At 46.9% G+C, this 27207-nt stretch overlaps 1 protein-coding gene across 1 annotated transcript; it reads right to left on the bottom strand.

Annotated features, from left to right (window-relative positions):
• Positions 1 to 4: 4 nt before the first annotated feature.
• On the bottom strand, positions 5 to 27139 carry EDC3 (enhancer of mRNA decapping 3). Its single transcript, XM_042803824.1, has 7 exons — positions 27069 to 27139; positions 24564 to 24745; positions 22791 to 23104; positions 15967 to 16302; positions 6810 to 6963; positions 4942 to 5159; positions 5 to 3834 (listed from the first exon to the last, which is right to left on the bottom strand). The coding sequence occupies exons 2-7, from the start codon at positions 24725 to 24727 to the stop codon at positions 3500 to 3502; spliced, it is 1521 nt and encodes a 506-aa protein (XP_042659758.1). The 5' UTR covers positions 24728 to 24745; positions 27069 to 27139; the 3' UTR covers positions 5 to 3499.
• Between the last annotated feature and the right edge of the window lie 68 nt (positions 27140 to 27207).

The following is a 27207-nucleotide window of genomic DNA, read 5'->3' as shown; positions in this document are numbered from 1 at the left end:
CAAATAGCACACATGAATAGTTGCACTTTATTTCAGGGCATTCCCCCCCCCCCCCCAGTATCAGCAGGAATTAGTCGTTACAAATATTAGGTCACGAATGGAATATCAAGCAGTGACATAGTGCAGTGATCTTCACATGTTAGTGACCAGAGAGCAGCACTCGGGGGCAGTTCCTACAACGGCGGTTAAGGTTGTGGGTAGAAACTATCTAATCATCTCAAACACAGCTTAAAAAAAAAAAAAAAAAAAAAAAAAGTGTTCCAATCTTTGAATTAACTCTGGCAACATGGGGGGAAAGGGGACAAGAAGGGACCCAGGTCCCTTTCTGGGTCTGAGCGCTCCAGAAGAGTTCACACCTGCACAAAAGATGCATTTCAGGTGGGCGAGGCCAGTACTTCCTCTAGTAAAACTTCATAGCTGAGGGAAAGTACAGCCAAATATTCAAATCTACTCTCATCTCCAGAAAAAGTGAGTACACTGTAATGCTTAACGGGGCCAAACACAGCCCAAAGCTGCCTGCTGGGCCCTGAACGCCCTGCACTGGTGGGGATTGGGAATCCCTTTCCTTACGTGAGGGTTTCTACCCTCCTGCTGGGCAATGCTGCTCACAATTTTTTTTTTTTTTTTTTTTTGCTTCAACATGGGGATCCTTACTGCTGCGCAGCTGGCACTGCACGGGGCCGTAGCGCTTCCAGGAGCCGGGTGGCAGCAAGCGCAGACCTGATCCCTGCAAAAACATCTTCGTGTGGCTCAGTGCCCTTCAGGGCACGGAACTTCTGCCAGTGGCACGGCAGCATAGAGGCAGAAAAGGACCCCGTGATGAAACCTTGAGTATTTCTACACTGGTACTGCTCGGTGCGTACAAACTGCAGTTTAATAGCCAAACCCAGAAGAGGCAAGGAAAGGCTGCAGCCTGGTTCAAGGAAAGCAGAGATTGAAACAGCAAGCTCTCTTGGAGAATGTCTTGAGCAAGGAAAGTGAAAAGAAGGGGACTAAAGCTAACACTACTACAGCAACAACCCAAGGACAGCTGTCCACCTTTTTAACCCAACCGCTGCTCCTCTGCCTGGCCCACGATCAGGTGAAGCTGAAACACCCAAAGAAAGGCAGCGGGACGCCTCGCGCGCGGATTTTAACCCCCCAGCCCCGCTGCCATCCCTTCCCAGCGCGGCCGAGTCAGAGCCCCAGCTTCTTCGTCGCCACTCCAGTTCCACCTGAAACACAGTTCACCCGGGGAAGGGGCGCTTCGGCTTTGCCCTTTCTCCGGGAGAGGAACCTCTCGAGGGCAGAGCGACACCCGCCGCGGCCCTGGCCAAGCCCCCCCAGCCCAGCCCAGCCCCTCCGTGTGTCAGTCGTCCAGCCCTCGGCGGGGAAAGCAGCTCAGGGGAGCCGGGGGCCCGGACAGCGCCAGGGGCAGAGCCCCGCGTCCTGCTGAGGTAGATAACGGCAAGGGGCCGGCGGCTTGGCAGGGGCGGGGGGTGAGCCCAGTGCTCACCAGCCTCCTGGCCGGCTCTTTGCCCTGTCACACCACGCTTCCGGGCAATATTAATTACTCAACTGCTTCTTTTCCAGCAGGGAAGTCTCTTCCCTCCTCCTCCGATACGCTTGGTCTTTGTTCTAAGCAGATGAACGGGAAAGGCGAGTGCCTGATCTGTAGAATCCTCAGCCCTGGGAGCACAAGCGGGTCGATAGGTTTGCGGCTCAGCCGAGCGCCGTGACGGAGCAGCTACGGCAGCGGGTGACCATTCCCACGCGTCCCCGCGCTTCAGCCTCAGAAGGGAGCCAGAAAAGGCACCCTTTGGAGCTCTGCGGCTCTCCCAGGTGCCGGAGCAGGGTCTGTGCAAGGTTTAGGTACCTGCAGGAGCTCTGGGTGAGGTCCCAGAAGAGCAGCAGAGCTTCAAGCACTGCCCACACTCGCGGCAGCGGGAGCAAGCAAGGAGCCGAGCGCCGGGCCTGTGCCTTGCGTCTTGCCCCGTTCCTCTGAGAGAACAGCTCGCCCTTACAGCACCTCCCGCACCACTCCAGCGCTTCCCTGGCTCAGCTACCGGGCACAAAGCTTGCGGAGAGCACGCCGAGAGCCAGCACCCCGGCTTCCCTCAGCTTGGCTCTGCTCTAGACGCGGCACCAAGGCTCCATCGGACCAACAAAACGAACGCAGGAAAAGACAACCCGACGCCTCCTGGCAGCGCGTGGGAAGCGAGCGCAGCACAAGAGCAGTGAGCAGAGCAACCCGGGGCAGATCCCCCCCGGTAATTCACACAAAAACCCCCGGCTGTACCCCTCCGGGGGGGCAGCAGCTCTCACCACGCCATCTCCTGCCGGCGAACAGGACCGCGGGAGCCGAGGGCCCAAGTCCTTCCTCAAGCTGGTTCCCGGCACGCGGACAAGCACAGAGAAGCCCACCCTGTACACAGGCTTCAAGCCCAAAGGGAAGGAAAGGATCCACCACCTACTTCCCAAACCACACCAAGTGTGGGATGCTGGAAGCACTGGGGGAACCTACCCAAACGTCACCTGCACCATACACCACGCAGCTAACTCCGAGTGACACCGCCCTGCTTCGCTACGCTTCCCCTGATCCAGCACTTCCTGTGCCAAAAAGGAGGAAAAAAAAAAAAAAAAAACCAAAACAAAACAACAAAACCAAAAACCCCGACAAAAACAAATGCACGACTATCCTGGAAAAGTTCTTTTCCAAAATACATCTCACTCTCACAGACCTGGGCTTCACCCACTAAGTGAACAAATGAAAAGCCAACAGAGTACATAAGCAAGTAAGGCTTAGCTGAGGACATCAGTGTTCCCAGAACGTGTGACCTGAGAGCTTCTGGCTCTTGACACAAGCTTTCTGAAGAGGGAACGCTCTCCTCGAGGGGCTGGAGGGTCCAGGAGGGAGAGCGAGCTACAACTGCTTTCAGGAACATAAAACAGGGAAGCGGGGAGTCAAAAGAACAACAGAACGAAACCAAATCCTCCCTCCCGGTACAACTGCAACAGAAAGTATTTCTACACAATCGAGGGGCGCTGCTCCCGCCGGGACGCCCTTGCTGGGTCTATCCACCCGGCAGGACAGAAAGACACCTCAAATCTCCAAACCACCCACCACTTGCACCACCTCCATGTACACCCCCTCGTTGAACAGCCTCCCGGCCGGGCCTGGGCAACAGCGGCCACCTTCGCCGGGGACAGGCACCATCTTCCTGCGTGTTCCTCCATACAATGGCACGAGAGAATGAAAAGAGCTTTGCAGGAACATTCGCTTCCTCCTTTTTTTTTTTTTTTGTTTCATTTTAGGATGATTCTTCTTTTTTTTCTTTTTTTTTTTTTTTTTTTTTTTTTTTTTAAATACACAACATTTCTTCTGGAAGGAAACCTCTCCAGAACTTCACATCCTTAAGGCGTCACGAGTTTACTAGTCAGGATCCACACTGGACAGCTTATTTGTCAGACCTCCTCCTTCTCTCTTCTCTCACTTCAGAGCCGTGTGGCTGGGCGGGCTCTAAGTGGAGTGCAGGGGGATGACGAATTTGCAGCCAAAGGGTGAGTGGTAGTTTATTCCCACTTCCTGAAAGACCTTCTGGGGAATGCCAATGTCACAGAGGTACACGCGCCCTGCCCTCTCGCCCAGGGGCAGGGGCAGGCCCAAGGCCAGCGACCATTTGGCGTCGATGCCCTGCTCCATTTCGCTGATCGGAGGGTCTATGCTGAGGACGGGTGCCCGGTTCTGGTTGGCCCAGTCCACAACTGCTTTGTACCAAGGCTGATCTCTCAAAAAGGCATTTTCATGACAATCTAGGCAGTTGATCACTAGGTCAACAGGGGTATCTGGGAGATCTGAAAGAAACACAAACACCGTTGAGCGCTGAGGAGCTAAGGCTCGGTGCCTTCCCTCCTTGCACTGCCAGCAGATTCATTCATTTGTGCCTCCAGCACCCCCAGTCTCACTGCACACAGTTTGGCCTTACCTGTTGCTATCGCTCTCCTTCCGCAAAAGACACCGACACCGATATTTAAAAGCTCTTTAGCACTCTGGAGAACACTCACAGCCTCTCAGGTACAAAATCTCATCACGTGGCCAGCACTCGAGCAGCCCCGGGTGCCGCCGCTGAGCTGGCTCACCGGTCCAGGCAGCCCAGGGAAGCAGTGCTGTGCCCTCTCTAGTATAAAAAAAAGGACCATTTTCTATTCCACAGGCTGAAAAAGCAGCTATTTTTCTGGAACACACCAACCGCCCCTGCAATGGAAAGGCAGTTTGTGTGCTGCAGCCCTGCCTGCCCCGGTCTCACTGCACTCACCTGCTCCGCACCACGCCTCCCCTTACCTGACTGACCACAGAGACCTTGGTACAAAAGATTATCACAGATTTTGCAACGGGCAAGTAGCTCAGCCAGCACAGCACAGCCCCCCTTCACCCCGCCAAAGCACGAAACGGTGTGCGGCGCCCTGATCCCCGGCGCTCTTTCTCCCAAGAAGTTTAAATGAACCGCGTTTGAAAACTGGGCTGGTGAAGTGACAAACAGAAGCCAGCGCTCCCACAGAAGATGAGGCAGCAGGTTTTTCTAGGGCACACTAAGATCTGAATTTTGACAGCTGCCGGGACTAGTTCAGCGACGCCGTCTGCTTGGATGGAAGCAGCAGTTGGATGCTCGTTTCCTTCCAGTTTCGATATGCTGAACAAGGAAGGCCTTTATCTTAAGAGAGTGGCTGGTCTGACTCAGACCCACACAGCCGCTCTTCCGTATTTGCCCGTCCAGGAAAACATCTGTCCCCAGCACAACTGCACCACTGTTGAACCTCTCGAGCCTCCGCCGTCCCGCCAGCCCCCCGCGCGGCCACTGGCCTGTGCCGGTGCCACTAGATGGTGCCACCAGACTGGGCAGGCCCCGGGGAGCCCAGCGACACGGGTCTCTGCGAGGGCGGCCGGGCTCCTCGCTTGCTCACCTTTGACGCTGGACACCTGCTGGCCTTGGGTCTTGCTGAAAAGGTTCAGCTCGTTGGTGATGGACTCCAGCATCTTGACAAAGTTGGGTAAGAAAAGGATGACGTGGACGTCGTGGTTGGAGAGGTGCCGTCCGCAGCTGATGCCCTGGGCCCCCTTCACGTGGGGGCCGCACAGCAGGGCTACCGTGGGCCGCTGATGCACGTTCTTCGGGTTCAGCCTAAACACAGACAGGAGGGGATTGTTAATAAACCCAAGAATCCCGTACCTTTTTTCTGCAAGAGGGGAGGGGGGGGGGAATATATAGAAGAAGAAAAAAAAAAAAAAACAAACATTTAAAAAACAAATCAGTAAAATGCAAATTGACAGGCGTTTTGCAAATCTTCCGTTGCCTCGGAAAAAGGAACCCACATCCTTTTGTAGTGCTGACACTACAGAGCTGCTCTGCTTGCAGGTTCCCTTCCAGACTTCCTCACACCCGCAGCAGAGAGCACGAGGTCCCAGTCTATCCGGGTTCATCGTGAAGCTGAGCTGTGCTTGTAAAGCACAGGGCATTTTCACTGCTCACATAGCAATCCTGAGTCTGGTGCAATTTCACTTTTAGGAGGCTTTTCTTCTCTGCCCCTCTGCTTTTTGAAGCAAGCTAACTATACAACCTTAAAAAATATGAGGTGAGTTACTCCGTCAGCAGAGCCATAGTTAAAAAAAGAAGAAAAATAATTTCTACTCGCTAAGCCTCATCAACTACAAAATAGAGTTGATCTATTTAAATGGCCTGCAAGCCATCAAGGGTGGCTTACAGAAGGATTTTCAGCTGATAGGGTCAGTGCTGCCTGGTATGTCATCACTTACTGCTCTCAACCAAATGATCAGGTAAAGTACTAGCAAATAAACAGATGTAGGCTTAAGGCTTACCTTCCATTTCAAGAGCAAGCAATTTGGAGCAGCTATCAACAACATAAAAACACGCATGCAATTGTCTGCCCACATCAACAACTATGGTAAGTGCAGGCACAGCGCAGACCTCTTCAAAGGAGTCAGCACATGTATTTATGCAAAGAGCAGTGAGTGCACTCCAAACCTGCCAGCCAGCTGGGCCCTCCAAAGGAGCAGGATATTCTTAGTTTAGTTGTAGCTGCCTGAAAGTTAGTATAGCATTGCAAAAAGCTAAGCAGCACTTTGGTTTCATAAGCCGAGTTTTGGTTTTATTGCTGTCGTTACATTGTAGTGCATCAGAACAACAAGGGAAAGGTTTATTCATTTGCAGAAAGGACTGGCTCACTACATACTCTGCAGTGGTTTAATTTGCCTTGGGCTCAGCTGCAAAGCTCAGTTCCCTGAAAAAATTCCAAGTGGAGAGAAAAATTCCAGCTCTGTCTGGTTTGTCTTTGACTCAAGAGACACAGACACTTGTCCCTCTGGGACACAGGAGCCAAAAAGAAGCCCTTAAGTCATTCATCCAAAACAGCATGTTCAGCCAGCCCTTTCCTAAAGGGACTAGAGGCAGGGAAAAAGCGGTGTGAACACAGAAACCTACTGTAAGTCTTCCTCCCGTGTCAGGAGTCTGAGCCTCACACTTGTTTTCCTGATTATGCAGAAGCAGGCTGACACACGAGTTATAACACAGGTCTGCACGGCACCGGGATGAAGTTTTTTTCTTTCAGAGGCAAGGAAGGCAGAGAGGCAAGAGCTGCCTGCAGGTGCAGGACCACCGAGGGACGAGCGCAAGCGGCCGCAGGCGTCCACACAACGCTGACCTCAAAGGCAACCTCGGAGCCTCTTTCACCTCATCCCACTCAGCAGAACAAGGTACCCTGGGCTCGGCTTAGAGGGAGCGAACCCACAGCAGCGTGGAAGGGAACAGCTTTACCTGTTGGGTCCCCCAAGGAGGCTCAGGGCCATCTGACTCGCGCACACTCCCGTCATCTCCAGCCTCCGCTCCAGAGTCAGCCCGTGCTTCTCAGCAACCGAGAGCAGCTTTTTGTGAAGCTCGTAAGACACGCTTGGAACGACCAGCCCAGAGTCTAGGGTTCAAAGAAAGGGGAGGGAGGAACACAGAAACAGGTACAATCAGAGACTCTTCCAGAATGCTGCAGACTGACAAGGTTTTACATAACAGCACTTAGAAATAATATCAGGGAAAAGGCTTGTTAGCTGTTACCAAGCTTCACCTGGTAATCCAGGCTCCTTCCAAGACCGGCAAATGAATCCAAACTAGTCCATCAGTCAGCGTACTCTGAGTGAAGCAGACATAGCTAAACACAACTGCTGGGCTTGAAATAAGATATTTCCACAAAAATTCAGCAGGCAGCTGGCAATTTTAGCAACACACAGACTGAGCCCGTCTCTGAGCCACCAATGCTTTAACCCACACCCATGCCCAAACACATCTAAGCGTTCCTAATCACCGTGAAAGCCAGAAGGGAAGCTGTGAACCAGATTTCCCACCAGAAAAATCTTGGATGCATTATGCTTCCTGGTATCGGTAGTGACCAGCCCCAAACTTCCAGCCCCTAAAAACGTATCACAGCAAAACAAGACGTCCCACGTTTACTAGGTAGGTGTCCCCACCACCTGAGCTGTGGCGTGCCAGAAAGGCCAAAAGCTGAATCGTGACACACCGAAGCAGCAGGGGAACGAGGCAGCTGAAAGAATAAAGCCTGATGGAAAAAAATACTTCTCAGACATTTTTGACAGCCTGGTTTGGGAGCCAGGAAACGCTCCAGCATGTGGATCAAGGGAAAAACAAACAAGAGAGGTTTTGTTAAGTGCTGAGAACAACGCCTGCAGCAGGCAGCGATACAATCCTTTACGCTCCCTTCTACAGCAAGCTTGCCTGGAATCAGCAGGTAAGAGAAACACAAACCTGAATAACTGTTCTGGCTGATACTTTGTACTTTCCTCCTCCAAGCAGGCCAAGCTGACACTGACTTCACAGAAACAAACCCTGCAGTAACATCTGTAAACTCTCCTGGAAATAAATACAGAGGGTTTCTTGCCACCAAAAGGCAGCTCGCTCTGAGGGGAGCCACAGCAATTTTTTGGCGGTGCGTTGAATAGTGGAGGACAAGGAAACTGAAAATAATTACTTATGGTGTATGGAGAGAGAAGTGCAAAACGTGACAGGTGAGAAAACTGCTGCAACAGCCAGCCAGATATCCCTGAACACCTTCAGCCACAGAAACCAGCCCCTTTATTTTGGAGGAAAGCTAGAAAGATTCTGATATCCAAGCCCCTTCGCCCTGTGTTTGAGGGTTCACACTTAGAATCAGAAAATACACGCTATTCTTCCCTTGAAACATCCTCCTGCAAGGCCTGGATGTCCTTAACTGTCTCCCAGCTTAATTCCCTCCCCATATGGGACAGCCACATAGCCGGAGCACAGCTGCCAGCAAGAAAAGCTCTCAGCTCCTTCGGTTCACCTCACCCATAAGCGCTGCTCCGAGCTAAACAAGCAATCCCAGCAGAGCGCGGCTGAGCAAGAGCTCTGTGAATTTACTGTTTGTTCCTACTCTGGGACAGGCAGATGAGGCGCAGGCGTCGGGCATGTGGCTCAAAAAGGTCCAGGACTCAGACAGATGCCTGCTATAGCTCAAGCACGACGCCACACGTCAGGCCAAAGGGTGAACTCGGTCCTTCCATCAGCACGTTCTGCTTCTGCGCCGTTCAACGGCCAGCAGCCCTGGCTCACCCCCACGCTCCCGCCAGCCGCTCCGCCGCTGAACTCAGGGCCATGGCAGCCCCCCCACCCCCCCGGTGCCCGTGGCAGCCCAGCACCAAGCAGCACGGTGGGGCTCGGACCGCCGGCGTTAACGGGAAGGAGTCGTGGGAACATGACACGGCCCAGTGAAAATGCTCCGCAGTGATACGGGCTCGAAGGGGAACAGCCACAGCATACACATCCGCTCGGAGAGGAAACCTAACAGCTACTCGTGGGCTCTGGCCGTTTCGCAGACAAAAAAAAAACCATAACCAGAACCAGTTGTAACAAGCAAGTGCCACATTCAAATGAGAAAAGCAGCGTGTATTTTAATTGCGAGGAATTATTTGTACCGCCATATTCCCCCAGGGTGCCCCAGTCACAAACCACTAAGTCAAGCTACGGCGGAAACGGCAGTTTTCGCACATCTTGAGGTTTTCAGAGTCAAATCCGAGGTATTCCTGCAAGGTAACAGTAAAATGTTGTGGAGTAGATCCTGCTGAATCCTTCTGGCCTTCACTTCTGAATTTACCGGCTAGCGCTCTGCAGATACAGATGGCCCAAACGTGTTCAAACACTTGACCTTGCATGTTAACTGCCGATTAAGCTACCTCTGCTAATAGTCTTTCATTACATGCAGCACACATGCAAGCGTGCACATTATCAAAGTCATTTCAGACTCCTGATAGCAGCCAGTGAACATTTGGAGTCATAAGCCACTAATAATCCTAAACCCATCACAGTAGTCACACACCTGCCCTGTGTTCACACACCCTCTTAGCCTCCAGAGTCACGCAAGGCTCAGCTCTGCCTCGTTCCCATTCATAGTTTTGCTACTTCATCAGGTCTTGTTTTTCAAGCTTGAGGGAGGACTTGGAATGAGTGACCTGAGGTCAGGATCTCTCCAAACAGCTTGACGGGACGCATCCTCTGCTAACCTGAAACAGGGGGCTCCCAAACTGTACTTCTGCTCCTTCTGCACTGCAGGACCCCGAATGCCCTGCTTAAATTTTGCACCAGCTGCCCAAACCAGAAGGGTGAAACAGCTGATCTATACTCTGTAGCTACCCAATTTAGTATGACTGTCACCAACGTCTTCTCTGTAACCATTTGCATCTTGCCCTCAATCACTTCCCCCAGATCACCAGCCTTAGTAAACTCACATTTATCATCAACTAGACGCAAGTCAGTGCCCGGTGGGTTAACGCAAAGGGGGTCACTGGGAGGCAGCAGAGGCACGAGATGAACTTGCATTTAGCATGCCAGTGCTACACTTCGTCTTAATTGCTCCCTCTCAGGAGCAGGCTTAAATGCCAAGAGAGCTTCCCTTCTTCGCACTCACGCAAGGTCCAACCAGTCAGACTGGCTTATCAAAACCAGGCCGATGGAGTTAAATAAACTCTAGCAGAAAGCAATCAAGGAGGCGACGGGTAAACCCACAAACAAGAGCACTACTGCAACAAAACTGAACTCCTGCCAACTTTAATTATGTTTGGGTTGGACAGTGCATCTTTATTGTTTGGTAATGAGGGTAATAAAATAAATTAGCTCAGGCCTTTTAATATTAAATAAATGTATTTTACAGCTGCCTAGAAAAAAAAAAAAGCAGATATAGACTAAACAGTTTTGTGACACGCAGAGTATTGCTAAAGCCTGATTAAACAAGAAGTATTCTCCGTTTATGAGGCACACTCTGTCCTGTGGGCACTACAACTGTGATGAAGTTCTCTCCTTGAGCTTCACTATGAGATGTTACACACATACTGGTTGGATTAAAAAACCCTACACCAGCAGAAGGACTGAGCTCACTCTCCAGGAGTTAAGGAAATAAGGGGTTTTCCGCAAACAAGCCCGGGGCAGTGTTGCTGTCAGATGTCCAAATGCCTCCCGTCTTTGCAGTTGCAGGAAAAAAAAGAAGGTTGCTGCTAAAGCAGCTCAGTGTGTAAACCCCATCTTTTCTCTTGACTATTTCAGCAGCTCTCTAGCTGCTAAAATAAATACAGGTGAGCTGCCGGATGGATGAGACAGAGCTAGACACTGGATCTCCCGAAAGCTGCATGTAACACTCTTTCCTTTAGCAATAAATAACTCCATGTTCCAGAGCCACACAGCTCATGGTCTAAGATGCAGTTACATGCAGTGGGTATAACTCTTGTCCACCTGAGGCAGATGGGACATTACTTGCTGTCTTGGTTGTAAAGCTGGAGCCATCTGCCTGCAAACTCAGCAAAACAGTTACTTGCCTCACAAGCATGAATTATTTTCTCCATAACCTTAAGGGTTAGATTTTTTTTTTTTTTTTTTAAATCATTATTTTTAATTAAGACAAATTCTGCGGGAGTTCTGGCTGACCTTCCAATGTCAGTCTCTCCCAGCATTAGTGCACAATTCACTCCAGCTGAGCAAAAAAAACGCCTGAGAGACAAAGAGACTTTGCCCCATGACCACTTTGTTTTCTCCTGCGGTTGGATAAAGTGAACTTAATTTGCCCTCTACTTAGAGATCCCAGAAACACTTCACACATTCAATACACTCAATCTCTGTAAAGCAGTCATCCATAGACTGAAGAGCTAAAAGCTACGGAGAGTAGAAAAGTCAGTCAAGGACATGGTGCACACAAAAAAAAGACCGTACTGTCAGCATCATCCTCACAGAACACACTCAGCCTTAGTTTCGTAGTCTGACCCCAGCACATAATCTCTGCCTGCTGCACTGATTTACTTCTAAGTGCACGTTTTCTTTCACTATCTCCTTACCGTGGGGAAAAAGGGTTTCTTGAAGAACACGCCTGAAGTCTGGTTAAGGGGAGCACAGAGAAATACTGACACTTAGCCTGATTTTTTGAGCACAGAACTGCTTTCACTTGACAATTTCTATAGCAGCTGAGTTTGAAAAATCCCACTGACTTTCCAGAAGAGATACCGAGATGGCAACAGCACATTTTCTACACTAACAGCATTAACCAGAAGAGAATCTGCTTTGGAAAAAGCCTTACTAGAACAACAGGGAAAGAAATGCATACCTTACCTATGTGGCATACACCTCTCCTCTTTACTCATCTCAGTGTGCTCGTAAAGACACTGTCCCAGCAGATACCACTGCTCAAAAAGCCAGGCTTTGGGTACATCTGCACCCCTACACTGTGCGGGAAAGCAGAAAGTTGAGGTAGTGTTGCATATGAGAATTTCAGTCCCATTTGATGTCCGCAGTCCAGGCGAGGGAGATTTTAATCCAGTATATTCACCGTGAACTGCAACCCATCGTATGTACGAGGTATGTGCTAGCAGTGATTAAACAAAGGGAAGAGGAAAGGAGGGATGAACTGCAAAACGGAACCATTTGGACAATGTGGAATGCTTGAGATTGTATTATATGGAGTCACTGATGATGAACCAAGATACACCATCCTCCTGCAAATTCCTCTGAGCCCCAACATACCTGCAGAGCGTTGGCTTTGCAGTTACTGCTAAAAGACCTGATCCCAAAACACGGTGCAGTTCAAACACAGATCATTCCAGTGCTGATAGCCAAGAGAAGGAACAGACACAGAGCTATGCCAACATACATTTAAGTTCTCTAGCTGGACAGCTCTGGAAGTAGAAAAAAAAGACAGCTCACACTTCATACAAGGATCAGCCTTTTCAGGGAGGCAGATTTTTGTTAAACAGTTTGCGCTGCCCCTTTCAAGCACCATGCAACAGTAATCAGACAGATTAATAGCAACCAGCCCAAAAGAATGAAGACTATACATTTGTGAGCAATTCCTATGTGGAATCCCAGGGATGGACTCAGCTAAATCATGATCAAAGACCTTGTGAGCTCTATTAGCCTCAGGTTTTCATTTTTGTTTGGAACAGATACTCATCTTCATTCTCTGCTCACTTCTAAAACACACACTACTATACTTACTTGGCAGCCTGGGTCCACAAAATTAGATCTCAGGAAAGCATCCTGGTGGACCGAAGCGTTCATCAAGCTTTGCTTACATCCTACATGAAACAACTTATTTTAGTCAGTAATAAAAACACAGACTGGAAGCCCAGTAGATTAGTCTTTTGGAGAACTGGCATCAGCAGTTTGCTGGCTTTACCGCTGCACAATCCTGGTTATTTCCTAGCTCCATGGAAACATGGCATAAAAGAGCACGCGAGGACTTCTTCCTCTCCCACAGTGACAAGAGCTGGATATTAGCTCACTGTCAATCACCATCAGCGCTTTGTTTGTGCTATTATAGCAGCCAGAATAATCACCGTATCAGCCAGAGCCCTTTTAAGACAATCATCTTCAAGATTGGCCTAGGGTGAAAAAATTACAAAGTACTTATTTCTCCTCTAACTAGCAAGTGCTCTTTGCAAGTAGAGCTTCCCTTAGGAGTCCAGAAAACACTGCAGGGAAAATTCAAAAGCAGAAAGAATTCCTGCATAGATATATCCAAAATCATGGCTTTCAGGGCTACTGGCATGCTCATTTAATTTCAGCAGCTGCTGCTCTTGAAGCCACTAAGAGGCAGGCTGCCTACAGCTCAGGATCTTCCAGTTGCTAAACAAGAAAATGAGGATTTTTTTATTTCTCCCCCCCTCCACACCACCCCACACCCCTCCACCGGTGACAGTCCATCATTACTCCAAGCACACTGATTATCTTTCTGTCCCTCAGAGGGCTGAGTCGCTACAAAAAGCGCTAGACTGCATGCCAGAAACAGCAGGCAAGTTGCAACTGTTTACAAGAGCTTTTGCTAGATAGCCATTAGCATTTCCTAAGGAAAAGTAAACTTCCTCAGAGAACACAAAGGAAGTCACCCTCTGTGGGAAAAATATCTAGAGACACACAGCACTGGGACACTTTTATCATCATTCATAGGACTGTGAACGTGCCCTGCTTGGCGACAGGCAACAGGGAACTGTAGTTGTCAATACCCTGCCCATTGTGTGACACGGCAGCTTTTCTTCCAAACAAATCCAGAATTCCATAGGGGAGACTAATCACCCAACAGTAGCTAATGAGGCTAGCGAGACCCTGCAAGTACAGAGGGGAGTCATTTACCACCCTCCCCGTGCAGGCTTGCCAAGAGCAAAACAAGAAAACAGCAGTCCTTTCACTGGGCTGCTCCCTTCAGCACACTGCAAACCGGCAGCCAAGAGTTTCCATAGTAAAGGACGATGGTGTTTAGCAAACACGATTTCATTTTCATCCCCTGAATTTACTTACTGATGCTTGCTGCTTATTGCATGTCAGAGTTTTCCTCCCAGGACCTGGAGTGCTAGAATACCGTATTAACCATACTTCTCAAATTGGCAGCTAACACGAGGTTAGCTTTTGTTTCAGACTAGACATACATAGAGGCCCTGTCTCCTCTCAAACAAGCCAGCTGGAAGATGAACAGACAAGTAGTAAATTTAAAAAAAAAAAAAAAAGTAAGTCACATACGAAAATTAAGAAGTGCTTATTCACACAGCACACAGGCTATTGGTGGAGCTTCTTGCCACAGGACACTGTAGAGATACAGAAAGCTTGCATAGATTTAAAAAGCAATAGGTTAAATTAAGCAGAAGAAAAAAAGCTCCATCAAAAGCTATTAATACTGAACTATCACTTCTGCTTCAGGAAGTCTTAAAATTGTGAAAGACAAAGCACTCAGAGGAAAGTCTCACTGCACGTTTACTCTGTTCTTTCACTTTTCCTTAAGTATCCTTGGAAACACAACCCTAAGCTGGACAGGTTCTGATACAACCCAGTATGTTTTTCATCTCATGCAAGAGCAGAACAGATCAACAGGAAGATGGATGACACAAATGGAAAACTACGACATTGTTGTATGGCACAACAATTTAAAAAAATAAAAGACTTTGTTTAAAAATCTAAAAGCAGCAAATCGTTACAAATTCAGCTTCCTTCTCTTCAGTGTTTCACACCCCAGATGTAGTTTCTGGGCAGAGAAAGAATGACAGCTCAAGGACCTGATCACACTTCTGCTCAACGTCCAGACCACCAGGATATTAGCTATTTAGTGTGTGTCCACTGAAAGATCTGAAGTTTGATTTTACTTTAACGTGGAAAAGAAATGTTCCTGGAATGCAAAAGTTCCTTCACTCCTACATTTTGCAAGTGCTAAAAAGCATGCAAACCAAGGGCAGGACACCACAACTAAAGTTACAGGGAATTTGTACCTAAATGTAGCATAAAGCACATATGCTATACTTGACAGCATATGTATGTATAGAAATAAAAAGTCTGCTTACGGTAAAATCCATTCGCAGGCAAAAGCAGCTCTGGGGGAAAGCAGCATTATCTGGTGTTGGCCACAAAAATACTACTGAACATCAAATGAGAACAATTCTACCCTTCCCCAGAGCCATGGATTAGGACCTGAATAATGATTCTCTGCATTTCGATTTTGAGAGTGCTGCCTCCCTGCAGCCAGGCAGCTGACTGATCCACCCTGCTACCTTCACCTCCAGCCACGAGCCTACTTAGTGGCAGCAAGGACCAAAAATCAGACTCACAGGAAAACATCTGCACAGCAGCTGGCACCAGCGAGCTAAACTAGTTTCCCCTGATGATACACTTTAACTCAAGCATCTGCCTAGAAGCTTTTCTTTCCTTTTACACTTAAGACTAAGGTAAAGCAAAGGAGAGAAAGACACAGCTCGCTCTCAGAACGCATACTTTACATGCATGTTAATGCTGTGTTCCTCCAGCTTTCTGGGGCCCGATCTTTCAGACAGCAGCAGTGGACAGTAAGTGGGGGGGAGACCCCTCATAAAAAGACCTTTGTACAATGAACGTTTGTAATTATGGATAGAAGAGCCAGAACTGTTTCTTTTTACACCAATTACATTTAAAGTTCCACAAAACCATGCAGAAATCTCTAACTATCACCTAAGGAGTATCAGACGCACATGAAATTTCCTGCCTTTTACCAAGGAAGCACAGATTACCATGAGCTACCACGTACGAGAATCCTGAGACCACCCCTCACTCTCAAGACCCAGCAATCAAGTCCACGCAGGCTCGTCATGCTACTGAAATCAAAGCAAGGACTCAAATGGCTCCTCTTCAGGTTCCATTCTTGTTATCCAACCACCAGTTTTGTTCCCTACTGCAAAAACACTTACCTTGTTGCCCTAACTGAATATTTTTTTTTCTCTGAAATATTGCAAATAAAGGTTGCATGTAGATACAAGGCACAAATCCAGTCTTAGGTAAATGAATACCCTTGCTCACACCACATTAAGCTGATAGACACCCTTTGGGGAAAACAATCCACCACACGTGCCCCAGCAAAGCGGCAGAGTTTGCATCCTTATCAGTAAGGGACGTGGCATACCCGTGCAGAATTCTTTGTTAGCGTTCTGGGGTACGACAATCCTTCTGTAGACTATGGGCTCCGATTCCAAGATGTTCTCGTCGTGCCGATAGCGAGCTGGTTTCTCACTGGGGGTCCCCCGGGAACGAGTGCCACTCCTCCTCTCATAGGTTTCAATCTCTTCAAACACAGCTGCCTTGTCAAAAAGGGCCAGGTTCCCTTCAAAATCAAAATCTGTGTCTGGGATTTCGTCAATGTCATCCCCAAAGCACTCATCATCTTTGCTCTTCATTTGCCCGTTTTTCAGGCCACTCTTCTTTGGAGTCACTTGGTTTGGATGACGGCTACTGGATGACCCTAAACAAAAATAAAAGCAAGTTGAAAGTGTGTCAAAAATGGAAAAAGCCACATTCGCTCATACACTTTCTCAGCAAGTTTTGTAAGAGAAGGGAGCTTATGCTTTCAGTCCGTCGACTCAAAGGATACTTGCTTCCCAAAGAAGCTGTAGAGCTCATCTTTGGAATTACTCACGCCAAGATAAGCTAACAGAAAACAGAACAAGAGCATCAGGAGAGAGACTTTCAGGGACTGTCCACTGGCAAGGTTAGAAAAACAAGCTTGACCACAGTAGCAAAATAAGCATTTCTCCACACTCGATTTAATTCAAGATGGTTTTACATTAGTGATAAAATAATCTAGCCATAAACTAGGACTGTTTTCATCCTATATTGACTCATGCTCATGCAAGCATGTGACCCAAGACCTTCTTTGGAATTTCCCTAAATTTCAGAAACTAATGTAGGTGCTTTCTTTCATAACAGGCTAGTCACACGTTAAGGTTCTTTAAGGGAAAACTTAAAACCTTGAATATAAAATATTTCTTTTCCCTTGCACTTGCTATCAATAGGTACACATTTCTGTACCAACATAAAGTCCATTCCCTTATTCCTTTTTCATTATTCTACTTATTCATCACCTTGCATGTTTAAGTACACTTCTTACCCATCACAAGTAACTGTGAAAGCCTGATTTCTCGGGAGTGAGACTGATTAAAGTCTTCTCATTGCCAGCTTATAGCTGGAGATCAAGGACTGCTACAAAACCATATGCAATTACAAGGTCAACATATCCCTTTACTTGCTTACTTCTTACATTATTATTCAGGTCACCCATGCAAAATCAGGTCCAGACAATATTCATCTGTTTGTTATGCCCATTGTTAAATCTGCAATTACTAGAAAGTATTTCAGACCAATTACAGCAATTACAGGTATCGCCTACAGTGTCCAACAGATGGAGTAAGAGTTATCACACTAAAACTGCTTGCTCTACTAAAATATTTCTCATAATCTCCTTTGTGAGTAATTTATACAAATGAGTTTATTGACAGAATCTGTTTGATAACACAGAAACAAACTGCCACCAAGTTACCATGATGATATGCACTCTTTATATACGTTCTCCATAAATGAAAAATCAGCATTTTTTTTGCCTTTACACATTATTGCCAATCAGCGAGAGAAGACAGGAAGAATTTCAAGTCATCTAAGGATACTTAGAAAGCATCCCCAAAAGATTTGCAATAGGCACAACCTTTATGGCCTCCCACAAAGTTACCTGTCACCTCTGTAAGTGCAGACAAATCTAGCTCGGTCTTGACAAATCCCTCCTCCCTGCCTGGAAAGGCTTATTTGCAACCTCGGGTCAGGCTGGTGGAACAGCCACAAGCTGCCTAACAAACTTGTGCTCTAATTTCCCGCATTTCCAAAGTGTGAAATCCTCCACTCCATCGACAGGAGCAGCACTTCCCCTAGAAAGAGAAGGGCCTCCCTCCCGTCAGTTGTTTCCACAGGAGCTTTCATCCGTGTCAGCATCAGGACAGGAACTAGCACATTCAAGATCAATGGGCCAATTTCGGCCAAGTTAAACAGAACTCTCTACAGCAAAATTATTCGATAGCTCAATTACACAACTTAAAATACTGCTGCTAACTCCAGGACACCCTTAGCACTACCTTGAAGCCTTTATAGAAAACACTATAAAAACAGAACAGAGCAGAGGATGCTTTCCTGGAAGATACAGGCAGGCTTGCCTCGAGTTCTCAGGTGCTTATCAAGGACTTTGTGAACTCTGGCGAATTTGTTCACCTAACATTATGTCTAACTTACACCATGCTGAAAGATGACTTGCTAAGGATATGTAATTGGGTTTATTCTCAATTAGGAACGCATTGTCTCTGCAAGGATTTTACCCCATTTACTTCTTCCTTCTATTTTTTCTAGAGAACCGTTTCAGTGACTAACCAGAAAGCTTTCCCAGTCCCCACAGCAAGGAAGCAGTGAAATGCTAAACAAGAGACCTGAAGGCCCTATAACACTCCCTCTCAAAAAGCTGCTGCAGCTTCAGTCTCCAGTTATGCCACAGTCCAACAACCACACAAAAGAGCACGAGAAGTCAGAGTCCAGTATTTCACAACTTGAAAAGCAGGAGGTAAGACCTCAAACCTTTAAGGTTTTGAAGTGTCACTGTTCTCCATAACAAAAAAACAAACCCAAAACAACCTCCCCACACACACAGTTATCGTTTTCCTCGTGCAAGCAGTTTGTTGTTTGGGTCTTTTTGTTTGTTTGTTTTAAATATGGCAACCCTTTGAGTATTCAACTTATACTACTTTAAAAAGAGTTTTGCTCAAGCATCCCTAGCAAGCACTGAAGAGACTGGAAGTATCAACTTTCCCCAGCTTTATCACCTGGCCTAACGAAAGATGTTCGCTTTTCCCTTTCTTCTCCAACACCGTTATATCATTATAGCTACAGCACTGCTAATGTTTAATAAAACATCTTAAAAGGCACCTATGAAGTTACGACAGCTAATAGCATGGGTGTCTCACAGCAATACAGCTTCCCTGCCTGCTGGACTTACCCCAACCTCATCGCATCATGAAAATCACTGACCACGACACAAAGCCACTTACCTCTTCAAAAGAGCAGTATCAGTACAACAGCCAGCATTAAATATTTATTCTGCACATACCGGAGCCACTGAAACTAGAAACAGTGCTGTGTGGTCAGTGTTACCACACACTGACAATACTCTATTTATAGACTCTCTATTTATAATCATTTGAAATTACTACTAACTGCAGCAAGTAGTTCATTTTCAGACACGGTGATTTTCAAGCTGCTGGAGACGTGGAGGAGTTTTTACAAACAACTGGGTGAGAATGGAAATATACTGTAATACACCTTTTGCCAAGAACCCACTGAAGGACAGATAGCAGAATTCAAGAATTGCCAGCGACAAAACACAATATTAGGAGAAAGGGTAAGGCTTTCTGGCAAGGAGAATTCCAGTATGCAAGCTGTGACCAGTCATTTACATGCGTAGCTTTGAGAAAGGGAGAGCTTTTTACCAATGCACAACTCTCACTCACTGCCCTAGATAAAGGGTTCCCAAACCAAATTTGACATGTAAACCACTCCAAAGTTGTACACAACTTGGTACGGAGCTAGCAACTGCCACTACTGACAAGGGAATCGCATCCAGCGCTGCTGCCATCAGCCACACAAGAAGCGAAAACCCAGACCAACACAACAGGCTGAGGTCTCCAAACATTCCCAAACTCCAGGTCAAAGCAACAGTCAAGGGACTCTGCGAGTTCAGATGAATAAGCCAGCGCCTACGCTGAACACAGTAGCAAAACGAGCCTGCTTCTCGTGTCAGCGTCAAGCCTTATGGCAACTCAGCCCGTTCCTGTTACCCAACAAGAGTTTTTACACCCATTGCCTGATTCTTCTGCAAACAACTCCACGCTACCCTCAGCTGACCTGAAAAGCAAAACGTGGGTATAGATGCACCGCCATGCAGTGGATCCAGGGGACAGAAGCAGCTGATGTGAGCAGTGTATAAATGCTGACGGAATAAAAAGCTGCACTAGAAAAGCTGTGAGAACAATGGCTGGAAAGCTCCCCAGGCTCCCCTGCAGACACAATGAATGGGAGCCAAGACCATACCTCATCAAAACGAGACGTGCCGGCATTGTGGTGGGCAGCTCTCTAATCCATAACGATGGATGCCAAGTCTGAAATACTGCTGACCCACACAACCGGCTGTCTTTTCACAGACTGCGTTACAACCTCGTACCAGAAGTTGCACGGAACATGGCAGAGGCCTCCAACGAGCTCCGAGCAAAGTTAGGCGGTGTTCCTCTTAAAGCATCACCATCTAGGCAGGCAAGAAGACCGGCAGCTGATTCTGTTCAGGGACGAGAGGAGAAGAGCCTAAAAAGAGGGCAAGGGGAGGGAAAACTCAGGCAGAAGAATCTGAGGTAAGACTAACAGAAGTGTCCACTGCCTTCCAGGGCACTAGTGCGACATACCAGACCAAGCCATTGCCTGAAAGCCACTATTCACAGCTACGTTTGCTTCCATGGCCCGATCCAAGCAGCTACAGAAAGCCAGACCTTCTAGTCCAACTCCTTTTGGGTCACAACTTCCAGCGCCTCTGCCCTGTGTGTGCACACGCGTGAAACTTAAGGAGAACAGCACATGGCTCCACGGCAAGTTGGCAGCTTGACACCACACAGAAAAGTGCCTCCCTGAGAAGACAAACAATACTTCCCACGCTTTTTTTGTTTCTTAGGAAAAAACGAAACAAAACAAACTATCATGTATAGCACACAAGCAAACGCAAAATCTCTAGTGAGCTGGCCGCCTTCCTGTGAGATCCCTGTGGGAGATTTTGCTGCCAGCCCTGGCATGAATGAGCCCGGTGCCAGCACGGCACAGAAGCCATTGTTGTGAAACCTGTGTTGGTATTTGTTGTTTATTGATTCCCGTCACACAAGTACTCCGAAGGGGGAACTTTGTCCCTCACTTAGCACGCTAAAGGGCATCAAGAGGTCAACTTTCAGCTGTACTAAACCCTGTATGACTTAAGTTCTAGATGACTTCTCAGGCCGTTCTGCCCCAGACACCTGTACCCACCATCTCCACAGAGCCAGACCCTCTTCCATCCCCCTCCTGAGATACACACATCATGTGCCCTGCTCTCCACGTACCCGCTAAAATTCTGTAATTCTCTACCTCACTTACTCTAATTCAACCTAACAATACTCTACATCTAACACCTTGCTCAATTTGTTTCAAAGTCTGTAAAAGAAAATCTGACCTCCTGTTGTGCTTATGTAAAACCAACACAAGCTATCTGTGGGTTGAAGTGGTTTGAAGTAGACACTGCTTACCCCAGACCTACCAGACATTGGCAAAACAGTGTTAAGTGAGGTAATCCTCCTACACATTCCAGCCAGCCAGAATAAAGCAAAGCAGAAGTTATTTTAGACATTTAGGTAGCTGATGTTGAAGTTTGGTTGTTTTTAGAAAAACTTTTTCAAAGTAACATAATCAAACAACTAACTGGAATTTAGGAAGAGTTAGGGAATTTTAAAAAAAAAACAAAAAAAAAACAAAAAAAACACCAATCAACCTTAAAGGAACCACAGGTCTCTTCCTAAAGCAAGCACTACGCAGTGTTTAGGCCCGGGCAGAAGTAAAACACTCAAAACCAGACAGGCCTGAAGATAGATAGGTCACGAAGGAGCACACGCCTCCTCCTCCACATCGTTCTGGCTTTCCTCCTCCCATGGACGCCATTTGGTAATCATTTAAATGAAGAAGTGAAAATGAAGAGAGTTACAACCCTTTCAGAAAAATAACACAGCTGCTGGTGGGGGAGGGAGACTTCCAGAGGTCCAGGAATTTCTCCACAAAAATACAGCCTTTGATCTCCATGTTTAACTGCCCTTGCCCACCTTGGTTTTGTTGCTTTTCTAAACACAAAAGCAAGGGGAAAAAATTAAGTCATGGAAAAACGCTGGATACGTACTGATGCTTCAACAATTAAGTCATGGAAATATGCTAGATATATACTGACATTTCAATAATTGCATGATGAAGATCTGGAAAGGAGCATAGCCCAGGGGCCTTTGAGGAAAAAAAAAAAAAAAACACATACCCAATTTTGGCATAGCGTGAGAGCTGGCTGAAGATTTTATGAACAGAAATAAAAATAACGGATGCTTGACTTTGAGATGCACCGATTGTATCTTTACATCACCCTCATTAGAGTCAGTTAATTTGTATTTTTAACAACACGGCAAATAACATTTGTAATTACTTGTAGGGTGATGTTGTAATAGGTTACGGTTATACAGGCTTTAAATAGAAAAGCTTTATAATATCATCATTTGTTTCCAGTTCCTTTTAGAGGAAAAATGGAGGCTGACAGTTGGGCAATTTTCAAACAGAAAGATAGCAGGAATGAGGAAATCATTGTAACTGGCACTCTTCAGCTCTACCTTTCCTAACATTTGATGCTGGGGAAGCAGAATAATACACAGGGTGGGACAGGGAATATTTCCACTAATTAAACTTTAATATTCACTTGAGCAAAAAATAATTGTTGAAGAACTACTTGCTTTTTATGTAAATAGGCATCAACCACACTTCTTTCAGAAACGCTGCAGTAAAGAAAACACCAGTATGTTGCTCTTTGCATACTCAAGATTATGGATGAGATTGCACCATCATCTAAATCGTAACAGATTTAAAGATAAGTGCCAGACATTCGGAAAATCTATACTTGTAATACTGTGAGGCACAGCTTATGAAGCCTCCCTCCTCACTATTTAACTTCCTCTTCTCCAGAACTTCAGGTGGCAATAAAAGTATAAAAGCAAACAAAAGTCTCCAGCACCGTTTGAAATGTTCTTGCTGAAGAAGGGAAGATGTTGCAGCAGTTACTCAGGTAGGCAGGAAGGAAAGTTGCAGGGTAACACAGCTACTCACAGGAATTGTGTCTCCGACGGAAGCCTTTGGACTGAGTCAATGTTTCCACATGTCGATCCATGTAGCTCTTGGAGCACTGCTGCTGCGGAGAGATGATAATATCCTGATTCTTCATGTCCGTTCTCCTTGGGATATTCTGCGGGGCACTGCTGGAGATGGGCTTCTTTAACACTTTCCCAGTGCCATTCTGACTGGGACCCACTTGGCATCCAACACCGGGGATGCCCATTTCTGTCTGCTGCAGATCCCCACATTGTCTGCTGTCCCCTGGCCCTGGGATCTCCAGAATTTTCAGCTCAGTAATGTCACCTGCCCTAAAAACAGGAAAAGAAAAACAGACATTCAGGAATTTCACATTCAAGGTACCTTTGCAAAAAACAACCCCTACAGAAAAACGTGCAACACTACAGTGTTTTTTTTTTCTGGTGCCATTATCAACAGAAACAAGGAAAAAAGGGGATTTTACTACTCAAACACACAGGATATATCCACAGACATCAAAATATTAAACCAAAATGACGTGAATCTTCAAAATAACAACTCAAGTATTTCTAAACTGCACCTGGATTTTGTTTGAAAGGTTCTGTTCCTAGCTCAAACAGCAATCAGTCAAGCAGAAAATGGAAGCAACAAGCACAGACCTTTGCAGAAACCTGCATTAATTTAACAGTTTCAAGATAATATAATTAATCTCAGCCTTGAGGCTATTATTTTTAATCCATTTCTACAGAAAGCTACCCTTAGATGAGTGCAATTCACGCTCAGACAAGGATGGTGCTTTCCATTTCCTCAGAAAAGGGATAAAGGAAACTAATGTAGCACTGGGAAGGAGCCAAAACAAAACAAAGCAGTGGTTACAAAGACCTCCATTTGCCCTGATTGCAATAAATGAATCAGAAAATAGAGTGTCCTATTTTAAACTTAGTAAGCTTTTGTCCAACTGGGATACAAAAGTAGCAAGAGCTTGCTACAGACTTCCACACATCTCCTGGAAGAATATGGTTGTCGTCCTTCCTCACTGTCTTCAAAATCCAAGGGGGGGAAAAAAAAAAAAAAAGTGTATTGACTTCAGGGAATCAATCTGATTTAAAAATCAGTGACTCAGACTCTTAACTATCATAACATGCCAGGTAACAGGAAAATGTCCAGTGATGAGTGACTCTTATTCTTTTTAAGCACAATGTTACCAGGAACTGGTGGGAAAGAACTCCTGAGTTACAATACTGCTGCATTGATTCAGAATTTTGGTTCAAAACTTTCTCCTGCCTACACAGAAGAAACAACATGGCAAGAAACAGAGGGGATGGAGCTGGATCTAATAATTCCACTTAATTTCACCGCAGTGGGACAATAATTTTAATTGATCTACCACTCTGCTTTCTCTTCTGTCACACTTCAATTACATGTAGTACCCATGCCGAGGGCAAAGCTTTAAGAGAGTATGGCAGCACCCTTAGCTACCCAAAAACCTAACAATACAATGTATACACACAATGCACATATATATATATATACACACACACATACAGTCTTACACACAAATAACCTCCCAAGTATGAGCTACACCACTTCTAACACAGGAATCACAGAGCCAGAAAACAGCCTCCTGCACACAAACTAACAGAAACACGAGAGGCACTTCTCATCCAAAGACGCTCAGTAGCAGTAGGGAGATTTAAGGCAAAGAGCTCATTTCCGGGGAAAACCAAAACAAAATAGCCACACCACCACAGACCTTGCCTGGAAAAAGGCAGGAGGAAAAAAGACACTAACCTGAAGGTGACTTCTGGCACGAGGCACTTGACCCCATTATGGAAAGGCCGCGTCAGGGAAATGGTCTGGCTGACCTGATCCACAGCAGACACTCGTCCTTGATAGACTCCCAAGCTTTCTCCACAATTAATTGACACGATGCTCCCGAGCCAGTCCGTAGCCATATTTCTGGCACACAGTTGCTGTAAAGAGACACAGGCCTGGCCGTAACAAGATGCAGGAAGTGACAACCTGAATCAGCATCAACTGCATCCCCCGGCCCAGAACCCTGGCGCCCACCCAGGCTCTGCCTTTGTCAGCTTCTCTCTTCTTTGTGGGGTGGAAATCACATCCATAGAGACACCGACAACCACAGCGAGCGTGTAAATCCCTGGATGGGGCTTTGCCTATACGATTGTTTGTAACGCAGACCATCGTTCCCATCATTAAAGAAATAATTTTCTAACCGAATTCAAGACTAACAGCTTCCAACAGCAATATTTAGTCCAGTCTGCAGATAGTCACCCTGCAATTTCAAACAGGAAATTCATCTTCACTTCCCTTTTTAAAATTTTGGCATACAAACACTGGGGCAGAACAGCTTCTGCGAATACTCAGCAGTGAGAAGGTTGATCTCTGCACATACAAATGGAAACCAACACCTTTAAGGGAACAGACAGATACAGAGGGGAGGAAAAATAACCTAATGCTGGAGTTAGGACAAAAGTTTTCATGCTCTCCAGAGCCAGGGGTGTTAGTATTACTGCCACAATCAGGTAACTGAAAAAAGTTGCACTCCTTTCCAGCATTGAGTTCTACCAGAATACAGGGGGGAAAATGCACTTTGTTTAATTAGATGTGCAGTCCCACGTAATTCCCTCAGTTTTGATGCTTGACTGAACTTGTATCAACACACTTTGAAGCAGCTAAGCACATCTTTTGATGTGAGATTTCTTCCTCCAGACAAAGAACACGGGAAGATGACAGGCTCACTGGCATCACGGTAGCACAAAAGAGCTGACAAGCTCATAAATGAAAATGACTACTGTATATATTTGCCTTTCATGATGTAATCAACAATAAGAGGGAGAACACGATATTTACTGTAAGGAACACAAAGGCACAAAGCACAGGAGATAACTCAGGAAGATTAACATCAATATATAAACTACATTTCTGTGAGAGTCATTTTAATTCTCTTCAAGCCCTTCCTGGGCTGAGCTTCTTGGAAATAGATGCAAGGAAAAAAACACTGGAAATAACTAAGAGGCATGCATGCTACCAGAAAAAACTCACTTCCCCCAACCTTCAGGGGACTGAAAACAAGGGATGCTTCAAAGGGAAGCAAACACTAAATCTTGTCACTAAGCTGTAAATTCATCAGGAACAGCCTCCTCTCTTTCCTGTTCCTGCGTATTTATATTAACCCATGATAACAACGTCTGGATTCCAAGATGACAGCTGATAAAAAGCACTTTCAAAACACAGACAACACATCCCCAAGTACCTGCAGTAAAACTAAAATTTCATTCCCTTTCCTGCTTTTTGTATCTCCTTTTGAAAACAAGGGAAAGAGTTCAGTACACATCACCACCTCACAAGGATCCTTTTCAAAAATAAGAGACTCCTTTCACCAAGATAAAAAAATAATCTGTGTTTGCATACAAACATAAACAAGGGAAATTCCTCTTCTCAAAGGATCTCATTCTATTACTTTGTATGCAAATCTTCTGGAAGAGAATGAACTACACATGCAGCAAATTATTTACTTTATCACATGTGAGGAACAGAAGCACATTTATTTGTTTACATACATCCGGAAAATCAAACCTCCTGTCTAATATTTTGTCCCACATCCCAGGTTTTTGTCATAAAACTCATCTACTTTACATTCCTTCACATCTCTTATTTCAAACGTGTGTTACGGACGTGCCTGACCCTCTTGCAAGTTTTAAAAGGAAGCCAAGTCGCAAAGCTTACTCAAACGCGCAGGCAACGCTTTCGTAAACGATTTGTAAGCAACAACTTGGCATGTGAGGAGTCAATAGCTCTGCACACTGGGCTCTGCTGTTGGAGAAGAAAGATGCCGCTGTGGACGTTCTCCCTGGCTGAAAAGCGAGTTGGCCCTGAGGTGGCTTCGCTCACTGAGGAGGAGAACAGCCGCGGAGCCCTCCCGCCCTGCAGCCGAGAGACGAGCCGGTGCGGGGTACCTGCCCGCCCGGGCCGGCCCGGGGCGGACTGCCTCCTGCCTGAGCCCCACGGGAAGGCAGAGGCCGGCCCGCAGCTCCACGCAGCCCCCAACCCGCGCTGCTGAGGCGGGGGGGGGGGGAGGCGCTGGGCCTAGCGCCACAGGCCCGAGCCTCCCCACGGCCGCCGCGGGCGGGCCTAGGGCCTCACGGGAGGGCCCAGTCTCCCCCCGGCCCGCTCCCCCCGCACCCCCCGGGGCGCGAGGAGACGGGAGGAGGGGTGGGGGTGCCGGCAGGAGGGGTTGGGAGACGCGGAACACCCCCCCCCCCCCCATCTCACCTGCGCCCGCCGCTCGCTCCCCGCCGCCTCCCCGCCGCTTCGCTCACTTCCTGCCCCGCGCCCCGCCTGGGAGCGGCGCTCAAGCCACCGGCGGGCGACCATAGAGAGGAGCGGGGGAGATGGCGCTCTATGGGGCGCA

This window comes from Tyto alba, unplaced genomic scaffold (genome assembly GCF_018691265.1).
Source record: "Tyto alba isolate M040663 unplaced genomic scaffold, T.alba_DEE_v4.0 Super-Scaffold_41, whole genome shotgun sequence".
NCBI lineage: Eukaryota > Metazoa > Chordata > Aves > Strigiformes > Tytonidae > Tyto > Tyto alba.
Note: the sequence above shows the minus strand (reverse complement) of the source record. Positions and strands in the feature narration are given on the sequence as shown.